Consider the following 23,394-nt stretch of genomic DNA (forward strand, 5'->3'; position numbering starts at 1 on the left):
CCAATACGGGGTAAGTTGTAACAATTACAATGAAGACTGATAATTAATTATAATTGTTACAACTTACCCCGTGTTGGGGCAGGTTGTAATAATTATAATTAATTTTCTTTTATTTATAGTAAAATCGAAATTTATATTTTTTTCTAATTTGAATAGATTTTAAATTTTGAAACCCCTAAATCTTGACAACCCGTCATTATTTTGAGAGATGGTTTTAATTCTTATTTATCCTATAATGTTAACTTTGATCAAATTTTTCTTATTTACACTAATATTTATATGAAAAAATTTTGTATTTGTGGTCTAATATTTATTTAACCTAATTATTATAAAATCTAATTTTTATCAGGCCTAATTTTTATGTAATTTTATTTTCATTTAACATAATAGTTATAGACTGGATAAAAATTTTGCCACTTAAGAAATGTGTCAAAAATAGTAAATTATGTCACACTGAGAAAAAAATTAGATAATTATTATGCCGAATAGGATTTAGGCTAAATAAATATATGGCCAAATAATAATTTAGTCAACTGAATATTAAGAAATATAAATTAGGTTAAGAGAAAAATTAGGGAAATAAAAATTAGGTTATGTAAAAATTCGGCCAAATGAGAATTAGGTTAAATAAAAAGTAGGTTAAGTAAAAAGTAGGTTGAGTAAAAAATTAGGTTAAATAAGAATTTGGTTATGTAAAAATTCGTTCAAAGAAGAATTAGATTCAATTAAAATCAGGCTAAATAAAAATTAGATGAAGTATGAAATCAGGCCAAATAAGAATTAAATTTAGTAAAAATCACGCTAAATAAATATTAGTTTAAGTAAAAATTAGCCCAAATAAGAATTATGTTAAGCAAAAAATTAGGCTAAATAAGAAATAGGTTAAATAAATATTAGGCCAAGTAGGAATTACACTTAGTAATTAGGCCAAATAAGAATCACATTAAGCAAATATTATGCCAAATTTCGGAAGTAGGTTGAATAAATATTATGCGAAATAAAAAATAAGTTAAATATAAGGATTAGGCCAAATGATAAAATGAGTTAAATATTAGGCCAAATAACAAAGAAGATAAATAATAATTAGGCGAAATAATTAGATAAGGTAAATATTAGACCAAATAAGAATTAGGTTAAGTAAAGATTAGGCAAAAAAAAGAAAATCGATTACGTAGAGATTATAAAGGCTAACAATAAGTAGGGATTAGGGTCTTTAAAAAATTAAGGCGGATAACGATTATGACAAATTAAGATTACTAAATAAGAATTACTTTACAGAAAGATTAGGTAATTAAAAGAGAATTAGATATACAATTATTGTGCGGAATAAGAATTAGTTCAATTAATATAAGGCTGAATAAGAATTAGGTTAAATAAAAATTATGTTAAATAAATATAAGGCCAAATAAGAATTAGGTTAATTAAAAAATAGGCTAAATAAAAATTCGGTTAATTAAAAATTAGGCCAAATAAGAATTTGGTTAAATAAAAAACAGATCAAATAAAAATTACGTTAACCCTTAAATGGGACCATGGGTCTAGTAGACCCGAGTATTTTTTCTCGCTCAATTGAATATTATTTATATTTTAATATATTAGTTTGACATATTCTTAGTAATTTTCTAAGTTTGATACAACTAATAATAATAATTTTCTTTTTCAGATTTTCATATTAAATGAAGAAGAAATTTGTTGAATGTGATTAGTGCGTCGTATTGGATTAAGTGGCTAAAAGCAAGTGTTTCATACTAGATAATGAATAATTGGGGAAAATATATAATATGAGGAAACAGGGAAACTTTTAACTTTTTTTTTAAAACAAATTTTGTTTTTGATTTTAAAATTTTTAATATAAGGAAGTATTTACACCTTTCTAATGATTTTGGTTAGTTATAACTTCTATTCTTCCGACAGGATTAAATTCTTCCTAAAATAACATAAGGGTTAAAACAATTAGTAACTATTATAAAAAAATTATTATAAAAATTAGTAATTAATAATTATTTATTAATAAATTAATTACTAAATAATTATATCATTATATCATAATAAATTTATTTATTAATTAATAATTAACTATGTTATAATCACTGTAAAAAGAAAGGTATTAATTTAATACCGACTTTAGGTACGAAATTGTCATTTGGTTCTATTTTGATACCTAAAATCGGTTCTGTTTTAGTACTTTCTTTTTACATTATTAATAAATAATAATCATAATAATAAGGAAATATGAATAATTTTAAAATTAGAAATTAGGGCAATTAACTATTTGGGCATTTTTAACAAAATTTGAAGAATATTATCAAACTACAGTTTACTGTTTTTTCTTTTAAATTTATTTATTACCGTACAGTAATAATATAAAAAATGTATTTTTTTTTTTAGAAAATTTTGTAAGAAAAAGAAATAAGTTTTATTTTTTAGTTTTCGATTTATAGCAATAAAAAAAGAAATTTCTTTTGCTTGCAATATTTAGGGGGGAGAGGGGATTCGAGATTATAGAATACAACATTGTTAACTAATTTAAATTCTAGGTAAGAGCATTAGAAATTTTGGGACACTCTCTCTTTCTCTTTCTTTTAACACCAGTGAACCCGCTGCGAGTACCAGTGACAATCAAGATTATGAAAACTTGTCGTCGCGCAAAATGACATATAAGATTTTGTCCTTCAATTGTTTCTTTCAATTTTCTCTCTTGCTTCCCTGTGGACATCATGACGAGACGTGGCTGATTGCACCGAGGGTGGTGGCGTCGCCACCTTAATGATCATTTTATTATACCCTCAAATTGTATTTCTTTTTCATGAATTTCGCTATACTTTTGTGGACCCTTTCCAAAATATATTGTACGAACCAATGTTGTTTTGGTTTTTGGAAGAAAATTCAGTTTTATATTTATAAATATATATATATTCTCTTGGAATTTTGAGACAAAATTTTAAAGAAAAGGTAAAAATATATAACCATACACTATTATTCTAGTGCTTGATTAAATCTCTTGCCATTACTTTTTCATTTGTGGCACGTTCGTCGTGAAAAATTTTTGCACCTGTCCGTTTCTAATCGCAGGTTTTCCACAGGTTCTCTTAAGGTAATCTAATAAACGAAGAGAGAGAGAGGGAGAATGAAAAAAAGATCGGTGCGTTGAGATAATTGCGGGATTTTTTTTTCTTTTTTTTACCGATTTTCCTATCGTCAGTTACATTTAGTTTAAAGCGATTTTTTTTAACTTAATGATACATATTATGCCTCTGTCATTTTGAAAAAATTAAATTTTTTTATCTTCGGATTTAGAGTTCTGGGAATTTTTTTTTTGATTTTAGTTTTTTTGTACTTTTTTGAAAAAAAAAACAATTTTTATAGAGGAAGCAAAAATTTTTAAAAAGTTGCCCTATTTTTTGGGAATGAATTTTTTTTTGAATTTTCATAACTGCAAAAGTTTGAAATTTGAAATTTTTTTTTGACTTTTTCAAAATTTAAATTTTTGGGAGTTTTGATAGTATGAAATTTTATACTTAAACTCAAAATAGACAAAAAAAAAAATTACAAAACTTTAAAAATTCTAAAAAATTTTACTTTTTTAAAATATTTTACCGTTATTATGAAATATAATTTTTAAATTTTATTTGACCTTTTCAAAATTTAAAATTCCAGAAGTTTTTCTAAGAATTTTATTGGCCCTCCACGGAAAAAAATTGTTATGAAATTTTTTATTAAAAAGAAAAAACGACAGAACTTTAAAAATTTCAAAAAGAAATTAATTTTTTCAAAATACAGAGAATTTTAAATTATCTTACCATTATTTTTAAACTTGAACTAGAAATTTGATTTTTCTTTTAATTTTTAAAAAATTAGAATTCCGGGAATTTCGTTAAAAATTTTGTTATTACAAAATATACCTTTCAGTTATTTTTAAATATGAATTTACAATTTTTTTTTAGAATTCCTGGAGTTTTTATAAGAATTTTTGATATCTCTTTACGGAGAATAAATTGTTATAAACTTTTTCCCTGAATTCAAAATATAAAAAAAAACAAAACATTGAAAATTCAAAAAAAATTTACTTTTTCAAAATTTAGAATTCTGAAATTTTTGATAACAATTTTGTTCTTTCATATCTTACCGTTATTTTAAATTTTAAATTTTTTGAAAATGTAGAATTCTTGGAGTTTTAAAAAGAGTATTATTAGTAATCCACGGACAAAAAATTGTTGCAAAATTTGTTACCTGAACTCAAAATAAAAAAAAATTCAAAAATTTAGAATTCCAAATGTTGGGATTAGTATTTTTTGCCATTCATAAAAGTGAGCAAAATAAAATGGTTTAAAAATTTTTCCCGAACTCGAAATTAAAAAAAAAACTACATAACTTTAAAATTTCCAAAATTTTTTGATATTTTAAGTGTTTTTTATTTTTTTTTGTTTTTTAAAAATATTTTTAGCCATTTTTTTCGCACTTTTTCCCAAACTAAAAATTAACAAAAAAAAACTACAGAATTTCAAAAAATGGTAAAATTTTTCATCTGTTTAAAAATTCAGAAATCCAACATTTTTCCTTAAAGTATTGACGGCAAAATATGATTTGCCACCGAATAAATAGAAAATTATATTAGTTTTTTTTGAAAGAGAAAAAAAAGTGAAAATCATTTACTAAAGAAAGATTTTAAAAAACGTTTAAAATTCACGGTTATATTTGAAATAAAAATAAATAAAACACTGCTATATATTAGGTATATTATATGTTAAATAATTGCAACCATAATAAGATACCAAACTTTCTGATTTTATCGTTAAAAGAATGTTTAAAAAATGATTTAAGCGATAAAGAGATATTATAAAGAAGATTTTGTGAAATTTTCTTCAAATGACACAAAAAAAAGTAATTTACTTATAATTGAAAATTATTATCGTTTTTTGATTATGTCGGTTATAATTATATACAATTTAATATATTGTCAAAAACGGAATTCACATAAAGATGACTAATTCCCTTTTTTTCCACATTTTTACAAATTACATATTATATTAAGTTGGGGAAAAAAAAACTTTTGCAAGGAGTAAACCTTTTTTTAATAGAGGTGCCGTAAAAAAAGACATTTATTTCTTTTTAGTTCATTTTTTCAGTCTTATCTAAAAAAAAAGAAGGGGAAAATGAAAAAAAAATGTTAAAATTCTTAATTCTTTATTCACTGCATGAAACAAACACATTTTCAAAATCAACAAATTAAAAACAGCCTTTTTTTCAACAAGAAATTTATTGCACACAGTCGTTTTAATTTTTTTTTTCGATGATCATTTAGATTTTATATATAGTATAGAGTGGACGTAAATTAGTTTGTGATTATTATTTAAATCACAATCCAGTTAATGTTCTTACGCAATTGAATCTGAAAAAGAAATTTCTTTTTTTAAATATAAAGTGATAATTATAATCATAAATATTTTCATTTTTATTATATTTGTAAATACATTTATTTATATATTTTGAAAATATATTTATTTATATTGTAAATATATTTATTTATATTGCAAGTAGATAAAATATAAAAAGTTTTTTTTTAAGAAAAAAAAAATGATTGCACTCATGAAGAATCGAACCCAAGAAGCTACTCTCGACAGTAGAGAAAGTTAGCCACGTGGCTAAGTTCGATATAATATTTTTTTATATATTTTTCAATTCATTGACGATACAATTTTGGATAATTAACAATAAATAAGTGATAAATACTAATAAACGATTCTGTAAAGAAAATTCCTACTTTTTTTTCAAAAGTCAACTTTTTGTAAATAAATTAACTTTAAATAAATAAATAATAATAATAAATAACCATTATAATATTTTAATAAGTTTTTAAAGGAAATTTATTTTTTTTATTTATTGTTAAATTAAAATTTCAAAACTTTTACTCAATTCATTTGTGCTGTAAATTACTTAAAAAAAATTTTTTTCACAAATAAGTTTGCAAAGAAAAAAAAAAGTAAAAAAAAAATTAATTTTATAAAGAGACAAGAGATCGATATAATTAATTTTCGATTGGTGACCCTTTAGGGATATTTTGTTTGTACATCAAGAGAGAGAGAGAGAGATTGAACTGGATGGATTTGTCGTGCAGCTGTGTACACTGCTTAAATGTAGGAAATGTTTAACTGGGGGTTATTTCATTTGCTGGTTAAGGTGTCCCTAATCCAATGCTAACTATCCTCTCGTTTAAAACCTTGTATCGGATCAAAAAGAGTAAAAAAAAAGAAAGAGAGAAAGAAAGAGTGCCAAGATCATTGCGCACAATTAGATTTTAATCCGATTTTCCCGTTCTAAATAGCTTTTTATATTTATTTTATTTTTAATTTTTATTTATTATATTCTCATTCGAATAAGACTTTAATTAACATTTTCTAATATTCACTTTTACCATTTTTTTTGGACGAATAAAAATTAAATTCGTAATTAAAATAAAATTAATTAATTAATTTAAACAAAATTAATTAAATACATATATAAATTAAATAAATTGAAATTAAATTAATCAATAAATTAAAATTTATTTTTTTAATCTTTTTTTTACCTTTTTGCTAATTTCCATCCGAATTTGTGGTAACGGATTCTTGCGAATGATTACTAGAAATATTTTCCTGATTTTCATCATTTTCAATAATTAATTTTCTTGCTTCCCTCGCAGCATCATATTCTTCCCCAAGTCGCCTATAAGTTTCTGCCCGATTTTCCAAAATCTCCTTAATAATTTCTGGAAAGAAAAAGAATTTCTTTATTTTTACACTATATTTCGTTAAAAAATATTTTTAAAAAATTCTTATAAATAAGATAATTTTTTAAATTAAATAAATTAATTAATTTAAATAAATTCAATTATTAATTAAATTGAATATTAATTCAATCAATAAAGTGGAGGGTAATTATTTAGGATCGTTATTTTTCCAAACTTTGCAAATTTTGATAAATTATCAAATTAATTGATAATAATTTAATAAATTTATATAGTAAATAATCAAATAATTTAATAAATAATTTAGTAATTATTTAAAGAAGGTTATTTTTTTCAATTTTGCGAATTTTTGATTACTTACTAATTAATTACCAATAATTTAATTAATTTAATTAAGTAATTTAATAATTACATTAAATAACTAATTATAGTAATTGAATAATAATTTAAAAACTAATTTGTTAATTTTTTACAATCTTTATTTTTTCAAAGTTTGCGAATTTTTTATTAATTAACTAATAATTTAATTAAAAAATTTTGTAATTTAATCGAATAATTAATTCAATTTCTTTAAAGAATTTAATTACCTAAATAGGTATCTAACTCTATAATTTAATCAAATAATTTAATTAATTTATTTAAAGATTTTAATAATTTAAAAAAAACTTGATTATTATTTACAATCGTAATTTTTTCAAATTTTGGATTAATTACCAATAATTAAATAAATTTAATTGAATAATTGAATAATTCAATAATTTAATAAAATATCAAATAATTTAATTAATTTATTTCTAAATAATTTTCATAATTTAATGAAATAATTACATAAATAATATATCAAAAATATTTAGAAACGTTATTTTTTCAGTCTTGCGAATTTTTTTATTAATTACAAATTAATTACCAATAATTTAATTAATTTAATTCAGTAATTCTATTATCTAATTTAATATTTTCATTTATTTATTTAAAGAATTTAATAATTTAAAAAATAATTTAATAAATAACAATTTAATAAATTATTCAAAGGGTACTTTAATTTTGAAGTCCCGTAAATAAATAAATAAATAAATAAATAAACTTGGTAATTACTAACAATCGTTATTTTTCCAAACTTTGCAAATTTTTTATTAATTATCAATAATTTAATAAATTTAATTGAATAATTGAATAATTTAAGCAAATAATTTAATAATTTAATTAAATAATTTGTCAATTATTTAGAATAATCGTTATTTTATCCTTTTTTGAATTTTTTATTAGTTACCAATAATTTAATAATTAAATTAGATTAATAAGACAGTAATTTAATAAATAATTTGCTAATTAAATAATAATTCAATAATAATTTAATAATAATTTAATAAATAATTTTGTAATTATCATTTAGAATTGTTAATTTTACTAATATTTGGAATTTTTAATTAATTATCATTAATTTAATTAAATAACTTAACATTCATTAAATAACAAATTCAAAATCAAGTTTTACATAATGAATAAAAAATCGTAACATTGACGCTAGTCGTGTCACTGAATAATTGAATTTATTTATTGAAAATAATTTTCTTAAATAAATAAAAAAAAATATATTTCTTTTAATAATATTTTTCAAGAATTTTTTTATTTTTCTAATTTCAACATTTAAAATGTGAACGATTTTTCGTTTGTTTACAAAATTATAATAAGAGACGTAATGACGGTCTTCTTTCCGTTAGACGATAATTGCAGGTGCGAAAACCTGCGAGAAAATGGTGTTTCACTACAACACTAATAAGCAATAGGTAAAAATTAAACTAAATGTCAAAATTTTACTTTCCTAATGCGAGAACGTGTCCAACCTTTCTTTGATGGATTGATTAATATTATTTATGGTATATATATACGCACACTCACAGAACAAGTAATAAGCTTTTGAAAAAGTTTTGCTGTGAACTTTGAAAAGACGCAGACATTTTGATCTTGGAAAGATTTGAGTATGTCGCGACAACTTTTACCTGAGGGCAGGTTTTAGATTTAAAAGTCGATGGTTGTCAACGATATTTAAGGAAATATAGCAATTAGTTTTGAAAAAAGAATTTTTTTTTTCTTCTCTTTTTTTCATCAGTGTATATAGTTACAAAATGAAAATGGGGATTAAATTTTTATAAGCTTTAAAATTATAAAAGGGAACAAATTTTAAACTTAGGTCAAAAAAAAAAAAAATTGTAAAAATTAAAGGAGAAAAAAGTCACTTTTTCAAGTGAATTTTGAATTTTTCATTAATAAAGCTATGAAAATTAATTCGAATATGACTCGCAATATTTTTCTTGTAATCTGTACGTATAAATACAACAGTTTGTCAAGTTTTAACTTTTGAGGAAAAAAACTGTAAAATTTAAAACGAAGGGGGTCAGTTTTTAGGTAAATGTTTGACTTTTTCATTAATAAAGCTATTGAAATTAATTCGAATATGATGCGGAATATTTTTGCTGTAATTTACACGTAAAAATACATCAGTTTACCAAGTTTAAAATTTTTAGATCAAAAAGTATTAAAATAATACCAAAAGAGGTCATTTATTTCATAAAATTTTGAGTTTTTCATTAATAAACCTATGAAAATTAATTCGAATAAGATTCACTACATTTTTCCTGTAATCTAAATGTAAAAATACACGAGTTTGATAAGTTTTAACTTTTTAGGACAAAAATTGTAAAATTTAAAGCAAAGGGAGTCATTTATTTACGTAAAATTTTGACTTTTTCATTAATAAATCTGTGAAAATTAATTCAAATAAGATTTGCTATATTTTTCTTGTAATTTACACATAAAAATACACCAGATTGCAAAGTTTTAACTTTTTAGATCAAAAACTATTAAAATTATAACGATATTTTATAAAATTTTGAGTTTTCATTAATAAACCTGTAAAAATTAATTCGAATAAGATTCGCTATATTTTTCCTGTAATCTATACACATAAAAATACACCAGATTGCAAAGTTTTAACTTTTTAGGACAAAAATTGTAAAATTTAAAGCGAAGAGAGTCATTTTTTTACTTAAATTTTTGACTTTCCATTAATAAGGCTATTTAAATTAATTTGAATCAATTTAGAAATATTTTTATTATAACCTACACAAAAAAATAAACTAGTTTACCAAGTTACAAATATTTAGATCAAAAATTGTTAAATTGATAGCGAAGAGAATATTTTTTTAAGATAAAATTTTTACTTTTCAATTAATAAAACTATTAAAATTAATTCAAATCATATTTGAAATATTTTTTTTAGTAATTTACACGTAAAAATACACCACTTTATCAAATTTCAAATTTTTAGATTAATAACTGTAAAATTTAAAGGGAAATTGGTCATTTTTTACGTTAAATTTTGACATTTTTATTAATAAAAATAAAATAATTCGAATTCGTTTCAATATATTTTTCCTATAATCTACAGATAAAAATACATCAGTTTGCCAAGTTTAAATTTTTTAGATTAAAAACTGTTAAATTCAAAAGCGAAAAGGATATAATTTATAACGTAAAATTTTTTATTTTTTATTAATAAAGCTATTGAAATTAGTTCAAATTTGCTGGGCTAAATTTTTTCTGTAATCTACACGTAAAAATACACTATTTCACCAAATTTCAAAATTTTAAATAAAAAACTATCGAATTTAAGAAAGGGAGCATTTTTTTTTTGTAAATTTTGCGATTTCGATTGATGACGGTATTAAAATAAATTTTAATTTTTTATTAATTAAATTTTTATACAATTTTTACAAAAAAAATATATCAGAATGTAAAATTTTAACTATTTAGGTAACAAACTGTAAAATTAAAAGAAGGAGCAACTTTTTTTTTTTGGTAAATTTTAACTTTGTGGTAAAAAATGATCGTTAGCCCCCTTTTCTTGGGTGAATTTCTGAGCTACTATAATTAATAAAATCCAATGCATTTGAAGGTAAAATGAAAATAACAAATATAGATTAATTTAGTAATAAATTAATCATTAAACCTCTTTTTAAGAAGTACACATATGCGATAATTATCATTTTCCCCCTTTTCGTATGGGTGAATTTCTGAGCTATTTTGAATAATTAAATCTAGAGCTAATAAACTTAATAAAAGGCTTGGGTTCGCTATATTTTTCCTGTAATCTATTTGTAAAAGTAAAAATATACCAGTACGTTAAATTTGAACTTTTTAGATCAAAAACTAAAATTATTTTAAGGGCGCCACCTTTTTTGTAATTTTTAAAATATTTCGTTAATAAAGTCATTATAATCAGACTCTCTTCAATTTGTTTGTAGTTTACTAATTAAAATACATCAATATAGAAAATATAAGCATTTTTAAATTAAAATTTAAGGATTCTAGATGAGAATTAGAGAGAGGGGGGGGAGGGTTATGAGATTTTTGAAAACTTTCTATTTCACTATTAAAAATATTAAATTCGTCTTTGATCATCTTCACTATATTTTTCCTTTAATTTACAAATAAAAATTTACTTTTGTGCCAAAATTCAACCCTGTAGGTCAAAATAGCTAAGCTCCGAGAGGGAGGAGGCAGAAATCAGGATATACAAAATATGATTTTAATTGGACTTCTTTGCAGTCAATTCGTGAATGGGAATCAAAATAACAGTAACATTATAATAATATTTATAAAAAAAAATTAATAATAATAATAATAATAATAATAATAATATTAAAAAGCCTACCGACTAATAATTCCCTGCTTTCGATCATTGAACCAACTTCCTGTTTGACTTCTTTCATTAACCACGGCATAAAACCTTCCTCCACATCTGAAAAGTAAAATTAAAAATTATTCCAATAAATAAAATTACCTAATTTAAATAATAAAAAAATGTCTTTTCCATAAAAAATTTTTATTTTTAAAACTCACCAGCCTTAATTTCGTCTAAAAGAACTCCGGACATTTTTAGACCTTCAAGAACTGCCGGAAGTAATTCCGCTATATATCCAGTGAGCAAAACCGAAGCTGCAACTCTATCCTCAGTTTCTTGTTGCACTTTCAATGCATCCTCGTGTTCTTTCACACGACGATCCTAAAAAAATAATTTTCAAATTTTATTTTCATAATTTAACATTTTCTTTCTTTTTTTTTAAATAGTAATTTTTTTGTGTTATATAATATTTGATCCATTTTACCCCGTATGTCTCAAATTACCCCATATGTGTGTTAAACGTTGCCTTATGCCATTTTATCGCATATTACCCCACCTGAATCATATAATCTGACATAATTCATACAAAGCTTGTTTGTGCCATTTTACCCCATCTATATAAAATTGTATACTATTTTTTATAACTTTACACTTTATTTGTATTGTATTTTATTCTTTGTGTAATATTACCCTCCCCGAATATTAAAGTAGTATCATACGATTTGTGTCATTTTACCCCAGAGACATAATTGAAATTGTGTCGTAATGTTTGTACCATTTTACCCCACATTAGCTATTTTCGTTCTATATTGTTTAATTTCTTTCTACATTTTGTTATATTTTATCTCACCTTACTGGTATTTTACCCCTTCCTTATATATAATATTACTCCTTTCATATGTGTAATATTACCCCACTTGAAATTAAAATCGTGTCCTGTTTTTGTTATTTAAACTCCGATTTTTTATATTTTTCTCATTCTAATTAAAATTACCTTTTGACAATATTTTTTCCCCCTTGTACCATATTACCCCACTTACATAAAACTGTAAAAAAGTCAGATTTCTTTAATATTTTAATCAAATTGAATGATATTTAAGACAGAAGGGGCAAAATGCCACTAAAGTTGGGTAATATATCAAAAAAATTTAGATGTTTTTTTTTTATTAAATGGGGTAAAATGTCACCAGTTTATAATAAGTTAGAAACATTATTAAACAATTTAAATTAGCTATATAGAAGCAATAAGTATGACAAACATTTAAACGTCCTTTCTATAATTTAGCGGGGTAAAATGTCACTAATGTGCGAGTAGTGTCACAAATATTTAGACACCATTTAATTTTTGTTATGGGGTACTATGTCACAAATATTTAAACATCATTTAATTTAATTATGGGGTAATATGTTACAAATATTTAGACAATTAATTTATAGTTATGGGGGTAATAAGTCCTAAGTCATTTTTGATTTATTGTACGAGGTATAAGGGGTAAAATGTAACTAATATGCCATTTCAGAGATATTAGAACACTATTTTTTAATTAGATGGGGCATAATGGCACACATTGAAAAATTCATTTCACACAAAATTACCTTTTCTTCGCGTATACGTTTGTCTTGTTCCTCCAATCTTTGTGCCTCGGCTTTTTCAGCGGCGCGAAGTTCCGAAAACCTTCTCTGTTGTTCTTTTAATGCCGCAATTTCTTCCTCCTCCAAAACTTCCAACAATGCCTGCTCAATTGTTTTACCAACTAGAACCTCCAGAATTGGTTGAACCTCGATATCGTAGTCAAAGAGCTATATAAAAAAAATGATATTCATTTTTATTAATTATATATACCTTTACCCCGCCTGTGTCATATTACCCTATATGCATTAATTATTGTGTCATTTTAGTTTACATATTGTTTTACCTTTAAAACGATCATTTAAAAATTACTCCCTATGGTATTATTTGTACCATTTTACCTCATATTAATATTCTATGTACGATATTACCCCGTTTATTTAGAACAGTAAAAAGTGATTTCATTTTTTAAAATAATGATTTTATCAAACTAGTATTAGAATTGAAACAAGATTGGGGTAAAATATATCTGAAGCAGGATAAAATGTGTCATATTACCCCATGTGTATGAATATTTGTGCTATTTTACTTTACATTGTTTTATTTTTAAAAAGATCGTGTAAATTTGCCCCATGTAAATACTATTTGTACCATGTTACCCTACATTAATATGCTATGTACAATATTACCCCGTTTATTTTGAACAATAAAAACTGATTTCATTTTTTTAAAATAATGATTTCATCAAACTAGTATGATATGAAATAAAGTTGGGGCAAAATATAACTAAAGTGGGGTAAAACAACATAATTATATTTATTTGCAAAGTGGCAATTAAATGAAGTAGATATTAAATGTGATATATATGAATAATAGCATTTAAATAGAACTCACTTCACCGGCTTCAATTTGCGTGCTAGCGTCTTGTCCAATTTTTTTCGGACAAAAAAGAGGTGTTGCCGGTCGATCGACAAAATGATCCGTTTGTGTCCCTGCCTCAAGTTCATCGGGTTTTTCAAAAAGCTAAAAAAAAAAATGAAAATTAGAAAAAAAATTAACCGACAATTTTTTTTTTGGTTCGAGTCTCTGCTAAATGTCGATAATAATAAAAATAATAAATAAAATTTCTAGGTTTATGAAATAATAATTATTATTACTTCTTCGAGATAGTGATCGGTTTGTACTGGTTCGTGTTTTCTACCCGGTACAGGAGGCGGTGAACCAATTCGCATTAACATTGCTTTTGACGCCTGTGAACGTACTTTTCTTCTTGCCATTTCACGTTTTCTTGTTTCCGCGTGTCTCATCGCTTGCGATTCGCCATCAAGCTAAAAAAAGGGATGAAAATTTTTTACTTTTAAAAATAATGACTGAAAATTTTTTATATTAAGTTCAAAGAAATTAATTATTTATTAATTTAGTTAAAAATATTAATTAATTATTTTTCAATCCTTAACTCGCACTATGGGTCCAGTAGACCCGAGTATTTTTTCAAGCTAAAATTAATTGAATGCATTTGAATATTTTTTATATTTTAATATATTAGTTTGACATATTCTTAGTAATTTTCTAAGTTTGATACAACTAATAATAATAATTTTCTTTTTCAGATTTTCATATTAAATGAAGAAGAAATTCGTTGAATGTGATTAGTGCGTCGTACTGGATTAAGTGGCTAAAAGCAAGTGTTTCATACTAGATAATGAATAATTGGGGGAAAAATATATATATGAGGGAACAGGGAAAATATTCGTCACCACTCGACGCTTGAGTCAAAAGCGTTGCGCACGCAGCTTACGTGAAGTGGGGGAAGCGTACGAGGATGAGGCTCGACTCCCATTTTTCAAAAGCGGCGAGCGCAGATTTTACTATTTCACATTAAAGATTAACTCGTAACAACAATGCAACGCTACTTTGGGACTATTTAAGTTAATTATTATAAACTAAATATATTAAAAAATTTTAATGATTAAAAATGTTATAAATTAAAAATTTTTAAATCTTTAAATATAATTTATTGATAATAATATATTATTATTAATTTAAAGAAATGCACTGAAAAAATTTTTTTTTTTATTCAAATAATCGGTTACTTAACTATTATCAAATAAATATTTACTTGAACCAAATAATTTTTATTTGATACAAATAAATATATTTATTTGATAATAATAAAGAATAATTAAATTTTACAAAAAAACAGTAATGTTAATTAATTTTTAATTTGTTAATATAAAATTTTTAAAAATGATTTAAAAGCAAACTTACGTCACCAGGGGCGGAAGCGAAATTACTACCACGCGCCACTCGTCGATCGAACATAATGTTCCCAAAAGGAACAGAATGATCACTGAAATAAATTTTTTTTTACAATTAAAAATTATTATCGATAAAATTTGAATCTAATAATTACTAATAATTTAATTATTAATTTATTTACTTATTAATTAATTAAGTAATTAATAGATTTTTTTCAAAAGCTTTCGTGATATAAAAAAAGTCTAAATTGCTATAATAGTTTCACACCGTGTTCAATATATGTACAATATTTCAAAAAAAAAAAAAAAAAAATACAAAATCCAATAAATAATTTTTTAAACTGATATTAAAAAATCAAAAAAAGAAATTTTTTATTAGATTTTGAATTTTTTCGTAATTATGTATATTATTATATAATAGAATAGAAGCGAAAAAAATGAATTGAAATTTTGTTTATTAACACTTTTTGTTTATTAGAAAAATATGGGGAAAAGGAAGATAAAAAATGTTTCTTTTAATCATTTTTATAGCTAATTTATATGAATATATTTTTTTAAAATTTGAAGTATTTTAATTTTTTTTTAAATAAATGAAATAATTATTATTGATTTTGAAAAAAATTCGAAAATTAATAATTTATTATTATTAAAATAGTAAATGTTTATTTCTATTTTTTTTTGTAGAAGGGCGATCGATTCTGAGTATTCTATATTTTTCAAAAGTCCTACTTTTTTTCTGGAACACCCTCTTGATTCCTAGACTTTTATATTTATCGCGATAAGAGAAAAGGGTTTATGTAACACTTAGATCGCGATTAGAAACTGTGCCATTTTGTTATAATTTAAAGATGAATTTTGTGTTTTTATTGTTTTTTTAATTAATTTTATTAGAATTTTTTTAGTTTTCTTATATTGATTTTCATTTTTTTTTAATATTGTTGTTAAATTATTTTTTAAATTTACTTTTTTCATATTTTTTCTAATTTTTATTTTTTATTTTATTCGCCGTTTTACTTTATTTTTGTTTCTATAGTTTTTTTATATTTATTATAATTATTTTATGTATTTATTATTATTATTAATATTATTATGATTATTATTAATTATTATTATTATTATTTTGGGAATTCTGCCTACAGATTATTATTATTGTCATTCGTTTATTTATTATAATTATTTTATGTATTTCTATTTCATTATTCTCATTTTTTTTTATTTTTAAGAATTTTTCTTATTTACAAATTTCTTACATAACCATTTTTTTGTCTCATTTCTTAGTTTATTAATTTTTAATTTACTTAAAAAAATTTTTTTTAATATTAATTGCAATGTTTAATTTTAAATATAGATTTTTATGTTAATGCCCTTTTATTATTATTATTATTATTATTATTATTATTATAAAATATTATGGGAGTAAAAATGAATACTTTATTTTTTAGTAAATTTTCATTTTTTTTATTTTTTTAAATTTTAGTATTAAAAAAAATTAATATTAAATAGTAAAATGCAATTTTTTAGAATAAAAATTAAATTAATTTTGAAAAAAAATTTTTGCAATATTTTATGAATATTTTTAATTTTGCAATAAGGCTATAATAGAAAACTTAAATCAGTTAATATATGCAGAAGAAAAATAAAAAGCTATACAACCCTTTACTGTACATTGGACTTCATAATTATTATTATTATTAATTTTTTTTTTTGATTAAGCAATTTTTAAATTATTATTTTTTTACTTTCTTCTGACGACATTAAAAAAAAAATTTGATATCACAGTAAAGGGTTTTGAGGAAGTTGCAAAATTTAGTTTCAAAGTTACCCGCGTATTGGAAGCATTTTCATGGTGCCCTCAATTGGTTCCAAGTGTTTGGGTAACGCTCGTGGCGTCTGGGGGAATCTGCTGGAAAAACAATTTTCCCGCTCTGAACCGTACAATACTAAGTTTTTTTTTTTTTAATTTTTCATTTAAAAAAAATTTTATTTTTTTTGTCATTGATTCGAAAAAAATTCACATGTTTTGGGTTCTTTTTTTTTTTTTGTTTTTAATTTTAATATTTTTCGCTTCAATTTCGCTTCAATATTATTGATGAAATCATTTTCTTTTTTAATTAATTATTACGATTTTTTAATATAAGTTTATGAAAATTTAATTAAGTTTCAAAAATAAATTTTTTCACAATAATATTGTAAACAAAATTGTAAAAACAAAATATTGTAAAAAATTTAATTAAATTTTTATAACTTAATTGTAGGATTAAAAAAAATGAATTACTTTACAAAACTAATCGCCTTTTGTAATATTCTTATGGGGAAAAAAATAGTGTGAAGTTTAGAAAAATTATGTTAATTTTTGTTTAATTTCGTGCAGATTTTATATTCAAAATTTTGCAATTTTTTGACAATAAATATTGTGTACCAAAAGATGATTTTTCTTTAAATTTTCAATTTTTTTTTTCGATAATTTTTTTCGTCCCTATAATTGAATTCAAAAATTCGAAAAAAAAATGATTTCCTCTTTTCCAAATGATAAATTTGTTTATTTTTAATTTTTCTTTTTTTTTTAAATGCGACAACTTACGAATTGAAAAAATTGTTTTGTCTCATTCGTTTCGAACGTTCGTCCATCGATGATGCTGTTGTTATCGATGATGCATTCATTGGAAGATAATAAAAATCCTCAGTTGCCTTTAGTGCTGCCTGACATCGTGCATTATGACTACTGTGTCGTACTTCCGGTTTTTTATTAATCGACGCAAGATGTCGAAATCGTGTTCGATGAAAAAAATCAGTCTCATCGTTTATCTCGGGAAATGGATTTCCATAGACAATATGTGGCGTAATTCCAAGTAAGGCAGCAACTTCTGGCGGTGGCATTAAAAATTCTCCAGTCTTAACAGTTGTGAAAAATGGTTTTGGATGTATCACCTGATCGGAGGACTTTTTCCATTTAAAGAAAGAAACAAATTTGCAAATTTAAAAATAAGGCTTACAATTATTATTATTATTATTTTTTTTTTAAAGAACAAATTTAAATTATAATTTTTTTAAATTAAATTTAAAAAAATATATATTTTTAAATTGTAAGTGAAATTCAAAAATAGGCGTTATTGGTCAATTTTTTTTATATAATAAATAATATTGAAGAAGTTGCTTCTTGGCTCAGTGATAATGTTCTCGATTTGTTGACTAAACGACGAGAGTTCAATTCTTTCCGTGGGTGATTTTTTTTCCTAATTTTTAAATTCAAATATTGTTTTACGTCTTACTCAGGTTTGGTATTATACGGCTTTTTCGATTTTTCCGACCCTTTTCGACTTTTTTCCGACTTATTTTAATAAAATGCGACTTTTTTTTATTTTTTTTGCATTTTTTAACATTTTTTACAAATTTTTTTTTTAAATACGATTTTTTTAGTATACAATTCAGATTTTCTTCCTATCTTTATTTCAATTATTTAACAAATTTTTAACTAACATTTATATGTAAATTAAAATTAATTATTTTCAATAATTTTAATGAAATTCTTTACAAAAAAAAAAAATTATCTTAAAACTATTTTTCAATTAAAAAATTTATAAAATTCAATAATTGTTAAAAATTAAAAAAAAATCAAAATAAAATTACCAAAAATTTCAATGTAATTTACAATAAATTTTTCTTCAACAAAAATCCCAAAAAATTTTAATTAAAAATCACTTGAATTTCAAATATTTTCAAAAATGTGCCAAGTAAAACTTGGGAAAATTTAATTATTTTTAAAAAATTTTATTTAAAATTATTTAATAAATTATTTTCAATTCTGTAAAATTTAATTTTTGCCTGAATTTTAAGAAAATCTTTTGAAATTCAATTATTTCTTAAAATTTCAACTGTAACTCTTTTAAATTTTAGTTATTTTTAAAAATTTTAATGAAATTCTTCACAAATTCAATTATCTTAAACTACTGTTTAATTAAAAATTATTTTAAATAAAAATTTAAATTTAAGAAAAGTCAGCAAATAAAATTACCAAAAATTTCAATTCAAAATTACATGAAATTCAATTATTTTTAAAATTTTCAATTTAAAACTTTCTAAAATTTAGTAATTTTAATTATAACTCTTCCGGAATTCAATTATTTTTATATTCTTCGAAAAGAATAAATAATTAATAATTAACTTTAAAACATTTATTTTTAACGATTTCAAAACTTTTTTTACGATATTGTGATTGTATTTTTAGAAACTGTATTTAATTATTTTTTGAAAAAAAATCACCCCTGACAAGAATCGAACCCTGGGCATAAATTCAGCACCCACTCTTCTTAACCCCGAGGCTATTTGTAACACTCAACAAAATTTTATTAATAACAGTAATTCTAATCGATTTTAACCGAAATTTTGAACTAATTTTAATTCAATTTTAACGTCCAAACAATGATTTTACTTTGTTTTCAATTATTTATTTATTATAAATCAAAAAAATTTTTGAATTTCACTCGAGAAAAAATTTTTTCCAAAAATTATCAAATCAAGAGACCTGAGTTCTTCTTGAACTTCTTTTGCTTAATTCACCCTCCTCTTGTTCCTGTATTCTTCTTAATTTTGCATTGAGCACCTCATTAAAATCCTCAGTTGAAAGAATCATTGATGATTTTCTTGGTTCAATATTGTCATCATTTTGAAGATTACCATGACTCTTGCTCTGTTGTCGTATTCTCAATGGATTTGTTTGATGACTTTGCAAACTTGCCAACACTAAATGATCATTTGACTTGCTGATTCGTCTGCGTGTCTGGAAGTTATTCTTGTTATTTTGGCTCAAGGTCATTGTCCTTGCGGAAGCTCTCTCAAAATTCACGTTATCATCATCATCATTATTATTATGATGATAATCATCATCATCATCATCCAGATCCAGCTGGAGTATTGGCAGGGAAGATTCAAGATTGTCTTTTTGTAATATTCTAAATGCTGGTGATGAATTATTTGTTTCCATTAATTTATCATGAAATCCATTTTCCATTGCAGATGATGGTAAAATGGAAATTCTCGCTGGCATTACGTTTATGTTGAAAAAAAATTTTTTTTTCCTTCTTTTATTAATTATTGATCAAATCTCGTTTCAATTATTATATCGAGTGTCATAATTTGATTTGGTTTGTAATTATGTATATTGCGAATAGGTATTTATGTCTCTAGAATTTTTTTTATCCTTGAAAATTTATCTATAGGACCAGATCGATCGTGATTGGTGAATAAAGAAAGAGGAGGGGGGGGTGAGTTAATATACAATGTGTAGCGTGACTTGTCACAATCGGCTCAAGGTCTTTCAATTTATATATTGTCCATTCAGAAGTCTTCTGTCTCGACTTTGTACGCGATTAATCAGGTGACCAATCCTGTCTATTATCTAATCTGTTGAATTGAAAAGTTTGTTTAGATAATGTTCGTTTATTTGACACTTGCAGTCAAATGTAAAAAGAAATTTTAGAAATTTAAAAATAAATATTTTTAACACTGTAAATTCGAATAGCAATTTTTTTTTTACCTAAATTTTGGTCTAGAAATAAAGGTATCAAAGTTTGAAACCTGCAACTCCAAACGAAAGACGAAAACTTTTTTTATTCAGTTTTTTTTTGCAAATTACTGCCTCCTGTTACATTTTAGCGTCAAAGAAGTGGTTAGAAAAAAGAAAGTATGTAAAATTCTGAGTAATTTGAAAAAAAATTCAACCCTGTAGCTCAAAAATTGACTGAAATATGAATTCAGGAACAAAACCCGGGTTTTTCCGGGTTTGCAGCTAAAAAAAACCGGTACTTTTAAGTTTTTTTAGTTTTACGCTGCCTCTAATTATTTTTTGAAAAAGTGATCAATAGCAAAGTTAAAGCTGACTAAATTCCTGACATTTTGTAAAAAAATTCATTGTCATAGCTCCAATAGTTTCCAAGATATACTCTCTCAAAGTTGACTACTTTTTTGCTAAACACAAAAAAAACCGTGTTTTCTGCGGAAACCATATCTCAGTCAATTTTTGAGCTGCAAGGTTCAATTTTTTTTTCAAATTACTGAGAATTTTGCACACTTTCTTTTTTCTAACCACTACTTTTACATTAAAATTTAATGGAAGGCAAAAATTTGCAAAAAAGTGATTTTTTTTGCACAAAAATGTTGATACAAATACAAATTTGGTTATACAGACAGACAGACATTTTGAAAAAATATGATTCAAAATTCAAAATGGTGGATCCAATATGGTAGAATTACACCGGTAACGTAATTGGCAATGTCAAAAACTTTCGATTATTAAGTTTCAATTTCAGAGATTTTTGAGACGAATGAAAAAAAAAAATATTTTAATATTGGATCTGCTATTTTTGTGTTTGAAAAACTGACTCACTTTATATATTATTTGTTTAAATAAAAAAATTTGTTAAAAAACATTAATTTATATTTAATAAAAAAAAAAAAATCGCCATCGATAAGAATCGAACCCTGGACGTAAATTCAGAATAAACTTTTCTTTACTGCGAAGCTATTGTAACATTTAACAAACTTTGATTGATAATTGTAATTTGGATCAATTTAAAACAAAATTTATGATATTTATGAGATGAAATCAGAGGTTAATAATAATAATAAATAATAATAATAAATAATAATAGTAATAAAAAAAAAATAATAATAATAATAATCATAATACTAAAAAATAATAATAAAAATATTAATTAATTTAGTTTACAACTATTATTGTTTAAAAAATTATAAAGTAGATATAAAAAATTTGTAACAATTTTTAATTTATTTAAAAAAAAGTGATTTTTTTTGTTTCTTCCTATTTTTTAATATTAAATGTAAAGAAATTTTCGGACTGACCGACAGACAGACATTTAAATGTCAAAATAGCTTTATATATACTGTAAAATAGTTAACAAGTCATCAACCCGGTGTAAAAAGTAATTTCTTTGATCGATCAATACCTGCTTGAAGTTTGCCTCTATACGATAACACGTGTGTCACGCATGCAGGACACAAGTTAAGAAAAACCTCAGGTTAACCATGGATTTAATGAATTTAGAAAAAATAAAAATTAGATAAAAATTTTCTTTTAAAAATTACAAATATTTAAACAAATGTAAATAAAAAAAAAATGTATGCTTATTTATTATTATTATTATTACTATTATTATTATTTAGGAATTTAAATTTTTTTTAAATTTCCCGCGATAATTAATTAATTAACTTACTTTTATTTAAAAAATTTTGAATTTGATAGTTTAAAAATTACTAAAAAATTTATTAGTTTCAAGTAATTGGTAAAAAAAATCTAATAGAAAATTGTAATAATAGTAAAATAATAATAATAGTAATAATAATACTATTTTAAATGCCAATAATAATTTCTAGTTGAAATACGAAAACCTATTGAAAAAAATTTTATTTTTGTCAACATAAAATACACAAAAACGTGACTGTTTGTCTGTCTGTAAAATATATTTTTCTGCTTTTCGTAAATTATTCTATTATTTTCTCTTACAAATTTTGCGATTTTTTTTGAACAAATTTTTTTAAAATAAAATTATTTCAAACACAGTGCTTTTTGTGTATTTATATAAAAAAAAATGAGTGCATTTCCAAAGAATAGAATGAAATTTTGTTTTAAAACCTACTTGTAGGGGAATTTTTATAACTTTTTTTTTTTTTTTTTTTTTTTTTTAATTTACATATGTTTATTGACAGTCTCGAGTTGTTTGGTTGAAATTCCCGACACTACTGAGAGCTCTGATAAAAGTTCGTAGACTGGACAATGTCCTAAGAGCCCACCGATTATGGAGAGCAACCCTGTATATTTATAAACGTCGGCCACTCAATACCACTGACCACTCTCTAGTTGCGCATGTCCATAGACGTGATATCTATTCAAACCAATATATAATGGTAACAATATATATACACGAAATGTCTCAGGTGAACCCTTTTTAACCCTGGAGACACTTCAAGGTGAAAGCCTTGAATCTTTACTGCCATGTAATGCCGGAGTTTAATTTTAACCCCCCCTTCATAATCCATCATCTTATTAATTTTGATTTTTAGATTAATAACTTAATTGAAATTAGTTGAAACATTAACGTCTTGATTTTTCTTTAATCTAATTTACATACCTATAGTGTAAATA

At 23.2% G+C, this 23,394-nt stretch overlaps 1 protein-coding gene across 3 annotated transcripts; it reads right to left on the reverse strand.

The window, feature by feature from the left end:
• Positions 1-5,167: 5,167 nt before the first annotated feature.
• On the reverse strand, positions 5,168-23,047 carry LOC127291580 (radial spoke head protein 3 homolog B). Of its 3 annotated transcripts, none has more exons than XM_051320775.1 (12): positions 22,889-23,047; positions 19,759-20,636; positions 17,818-18,176; positions 17,059-17,136; positions 15,247-15,328; positions 14,136-14,306; positions 13,873-14,001; positions 13,005-13,208; positions 11,627-11,789; positions 11,439-11,525; positions 6,566-6,745; positions 5,168-5,389 (listed from the first exon to the last, which is right to left on the reverse strand). In XM_051320775.1, the coding sequence occupies exons 2-11, from the start codon at positions 20,278-20,280 to the stop codon at positions 6,573-6,575; spliced, it is 1,968 nt and encodes a 655-aa protein (XP_051176732.1). In that variant the 5' UTR covers positions 20,281-20,636; positions 22,889-23,047; the 3' UTR covers positions 5,168-5,389; positions 6,566-6,572. The 3 variants fall into 3 exon arrangements, with proteins under 3 accessions (XP_051176732.1, XP_051176731.1, XP_051176733.1); XM_051320774.1 differs by having other exon boundaries at positions 17,059-17,139; XM_051320776.1 differs by lacking the exon at positions 17,059-17,136 and having other exon boundaries at positions 22,889-23,046.
• Between the last annotated feature and the right edge of the window lie 347 nt (positions 23,048-23,394).

The sequence above is a fragment of the Leptopilina boulardi genome, unplaced genomic scaffold (assembly GCF_019393585.1).
Source record: "Leptopilina boulardi isolate dan_hultmark-lab unplaced genomic scaffold, ZJU_Lbou_2.1 LbouV2_144, whole genome shotgun sequence".
Classification (NCBI taxonomy): domain Eukaryota; kingdom Metazoa; phylum Arthropoda; class Insecta; order Hymenoptera; family Figitidae; genus Leptopilina; species Leptopilina boulardi.

What these genes read in the sequence shown, in the direction of transcription:
- LOC127291580 (XM_051320774.1), bottom strand. Translation starts at nt 20,280, where the DNA reads ATGCCAGCGAGAATTTCCATTTTACCATCATCTGCAATGGAAAATGGA. An exon ending in AAAATGCTTCCAATACGCGG is followed by an intron (nt 15,329 to 17,058) that starts GTAACTTTGAAA and finishes AATTTATTTCAG; the next exon opens with TGATCATTCTGTTCCTTTTG. An exon ending in TTTAGACGAAATTAAGGCTG is followed by an intron (nt 11,526 to 11,626) that starts GTGAGTTTTAAA and finishes TTTACTTTTCAG; the next exon opens with ATGTGGAGGAAGGTTTTATG.